Source organism: Mastomys coucha, unplaced genomic scaffold, assembly GCF_008632895.1.
Source record: "Mastomys coucha isolate ucsf_1 unplaced genomic scaffold, UCSF_Mcou_1 pScaffold5, whole genome shotgun sequence".
NCBI lineage: Eukaryota > Metazoa > Chordata > Mammalia > Rodentia > Muridae > Mastomys > Mastomys coucha.
In genome coordinates this window covers 67,449,426-67,452,421 of record NW_022196911.1, presented here as the reverse complement: position 1 = coordinate 67,452,421, position 2,996 = coordinate 67,449,426, and the positions used below count along the sequence as shown (strand labels likewise).

Here is a 2,996-nt window from a genome sequence, read left to right as displayed (position 1 = left end):
AAATCCCGGTCCGTGGCACTATTCCTTTTACAGCTAAGGAAACTAAGGCTCAGAGAGACTTTTTTCCTCAGGTCCTTTCTAGCTTTGGGGCAGACCCGGATCAGAATAAGGATGTGACAGGTCAGGGCATTCTCATCCCAGGTAGTACTGAGGAGACTCGTGGGACAGAAAGGGAAATCATGCGGGGCTCAGATGACTACTTGCCTGGGAGAGCAGAGAGGTTCTGTAGAGGAACAGGGGCTCCGGAGGGCAGCCTCCCTCCTTAGTCGCTGACGGCGATGGGCATGTGGACCCATCTGGCTAGAGAGGCGAGGATGTCCCCCGACTCTAGCATCTCGGTTGGCCCTGTATAGCCGAGTATTCTTCTGGCTCAGACTGGGTGGTGGCGACCCTCTGTCTTTCTGGGCTCCTCGCTTCCTCCTCACTCTCACCTGTGTCTCCATCAGCCACTTGGTGCCACTTTGACAGGACTCTTGGATCCTCTGTGATGGGTTCATGTGAGAAGATTGACACAGATGGGACCAAGGTGGGCTATTTAGTCTCCAGCCATCCCTCCAGCCCAGGGCCTGTCCCACAAACGCAGTCTGCTTAGTGAGCAGCAGTGACAGTAAGTCCGGAGCAACAATATGACTCCCGTGAGATGGTACTCTTCGGCAAGACCTTCCAGAGATCCAGTGTAGGAACCCAGAAGGGAGCAGCAAGACCACTGTACATCGGAGCCCCCAGGCAGAGACTAACCCGGAGAGTGAAGGAGGCTCCATTTTCAGGATACCAGCTCATTTCTCATCCTACCCTGGTCTTATTCCTTCTCTTCCCTCCTCCATCTCAGTCTAAGATACGTCAATGAAAGGTCTGGTCATAACACTTCATCACTCTGAGCCCTTCTATGGCTCCCTACAATCTACAGGGCCGAGTCCCCAACCCTTGGATCTTTGATGTGCGGCTGGATCCAACAGTTCTGCTAGATCGCCTTTGCTTTGACAAACCAGAACTCAGAAGTTGGAGCAAGGCCCGAGATAAGTTGTGATGAGTTGGGCGACCTTAGACAAGATGTCACATTTCATTGTTCTAAGCTATCGATGTTGAAAGCAATCTTAGGGCTCTTCCAAGTCGGAGCTAGACTTTGGCAAGGAGACCTCTCTGTGGAGTCGTCAGAAGCCTCTACCTTCTCCCTGCACCATCGGAATACCAGCAAGATGTCAAAGGAGGGCCATCCCCCCTTCTCTCCTTAGAGGTCTGCTTATTCTCCTAGCTTCTGTCCTTTCCAGGGAACACCTGCCCACATCTCCAGCTCCAGGTTTAAAGACCCAGGTGGGGTCAACATGATAGCCTCACAGGTACAGCTTCTTGCCACCAAACCCAGAACCCACGCGGTGGAAGGAGAACCTACCTACTCCTGCACATTTTTCTCTGACCTCCAGACAAGTACCACTGCATAAACGTTTCTCCCATAAATATTACAAATTTGTTTTTAAAAAAGATATCTTCCCAAAGGCTCCTGGACACACCACACACAAACACTATCCCTCAAATCTACCTTCTGGACTGCTCGGGAAGTTGCACTCTTCTGGAAGCCCTGCTCCTCTGCCTTTTCCTACCAAATAGCTAACAGCCAAGGTGGAAGAGTGTGACTGGACTGGGAGAACTTAAATGGGGGTCAGCAATGAGATCACCTCCCTCACTGTGCTGACTGTGAGGAACACTGGGGGTCTCTTCTCTTCAGCATCCAGGCTGGACTCACATCATCCCACCGGCCCTGTGCCTACTACATAGACCTCCCCTTTCCTAAGTGATCTTGGAAGAGTCACCTATTCTAGGAAGTCTTTATCCATTAAGCTTGAGACTGGTATCTCTTTATAGATAGCCATTTCCGGCAGTCTCCTATCATAGGACATAGCAGGTCACCTTGCTCGGGGAGCATCGGCTTCTTCCATGACCTTATTCACTCACTGATTTGTTGGGAAACTATTATGTGCCAAAACAACTGGGGTTCTGGGAAAAATGGCAAGAATCTAATCAAACCCCAAGACCCCATGGAGGCTATCTTCCTAGGGCCTCCCTGAGGATAGGAGCAGTCAACACCAAGGATGCTTCTGTAAACAGCTCGGTGGTGTCATTGTTACCTGGGACATGGCACCCAAAGCGCTTTTGGCTGAACGAGCTGCAGCCTGAAGACCTTGCTGCTCTGGCTTTGGACTTTCCAGGCGTTTCCAGGAGGGGCCATTACCGAGGTTCAGGCTGACCGCTCTCAGAGGCAGCCTCCTTTGGAACTGTCTGCACAGGGATCCCAAGGGACTGGTCTCCAGATGACTCCCAGCAGACCGGGTCACTTCCTTCTCTAGTTGTTCCTCCTTAAGGAGTGATCGTCTGCGCACAGAGGTCCTCATGCCCTGCCACTGAGACGCCATGTGCTTGGTCCACTTTCTTCTGTCCGCTAGATCCTGGAGAGGTCAAAAGGTCACCAGAGTACTCCCTGGCCCCGTTCCAAGGCTCCAGGGACCCTGGGAACTGGGGAAGAGATGAAGTGGAACTTCTCAGGGTAGGCCTGTTGGGCAATTGTGGATGCCAGAAAGATGACCATGGCGTCATGATCAGCAGCTGCCTCGATTGCAAGGCAGCAATTGGTCCGTCTTTCCATCCCAGCCTATTCCCCATAGGCTAAGCGGAGTGGCACACAGGTCACGGAGCCTCGGCGCTTATGCAGGGCACCACCAGTAAGCTGTTTTCACAAATTTTCCTCTCCGGAGCAGACTTGGCTATCCAGCCAAAGCCTCGGATCCGATAGGGCGTTTGCAACTCCTAGACATTCCCTTTGTGCTGCGGGGCCTATCCAGAGCCCCTGACCCGTTTCCCATTCCGAGCTTCCCGTGAGATCCCCTCTTCCCAAGCCCCTCGGTGTCCCCGCGTGCTCACCTCCCTGCTTGATACCAGGACCCCGAAGATCGACACCCTCTTCCAGCCCACCGCTGCAGATTTGAAACTCCGCGCGGCTCCGC

General features: G+C 53.0%; 1 protein-coding gene across 1 annotated transcript in view; it reads right to left on the bottom strand.

Annotated features, from left to right (window-relative positions):
* Pimreg (PICALM interacting mitotic regulator) overlaps positions 1 to 2,996 on the bottom strand; it is a 5,901-nt gene extending 2,905 nt beyond the window's left edge. Inside the window, exons 1-3 of the mRNA XM_031354350.1 lie at positions 2,914 to 2,996; positions 2,124 to 2,441; positions 205 to 482 (exon numbers count right to left, since the gene is read on the bottom strand). Coding sequence (XP_031210210.1) covers positions 205 to 482; positions 2,124 to 2,408 — 563 coding nt within the window. The 5' untranslated portion in view covers positions 2,409 to 2,441; positions 2,914 to 2,996. The remainder of the gene's footprint in view (positions 1 to 204; positions 483 to 2,123; positions 2,442 to 2,913) is intronic.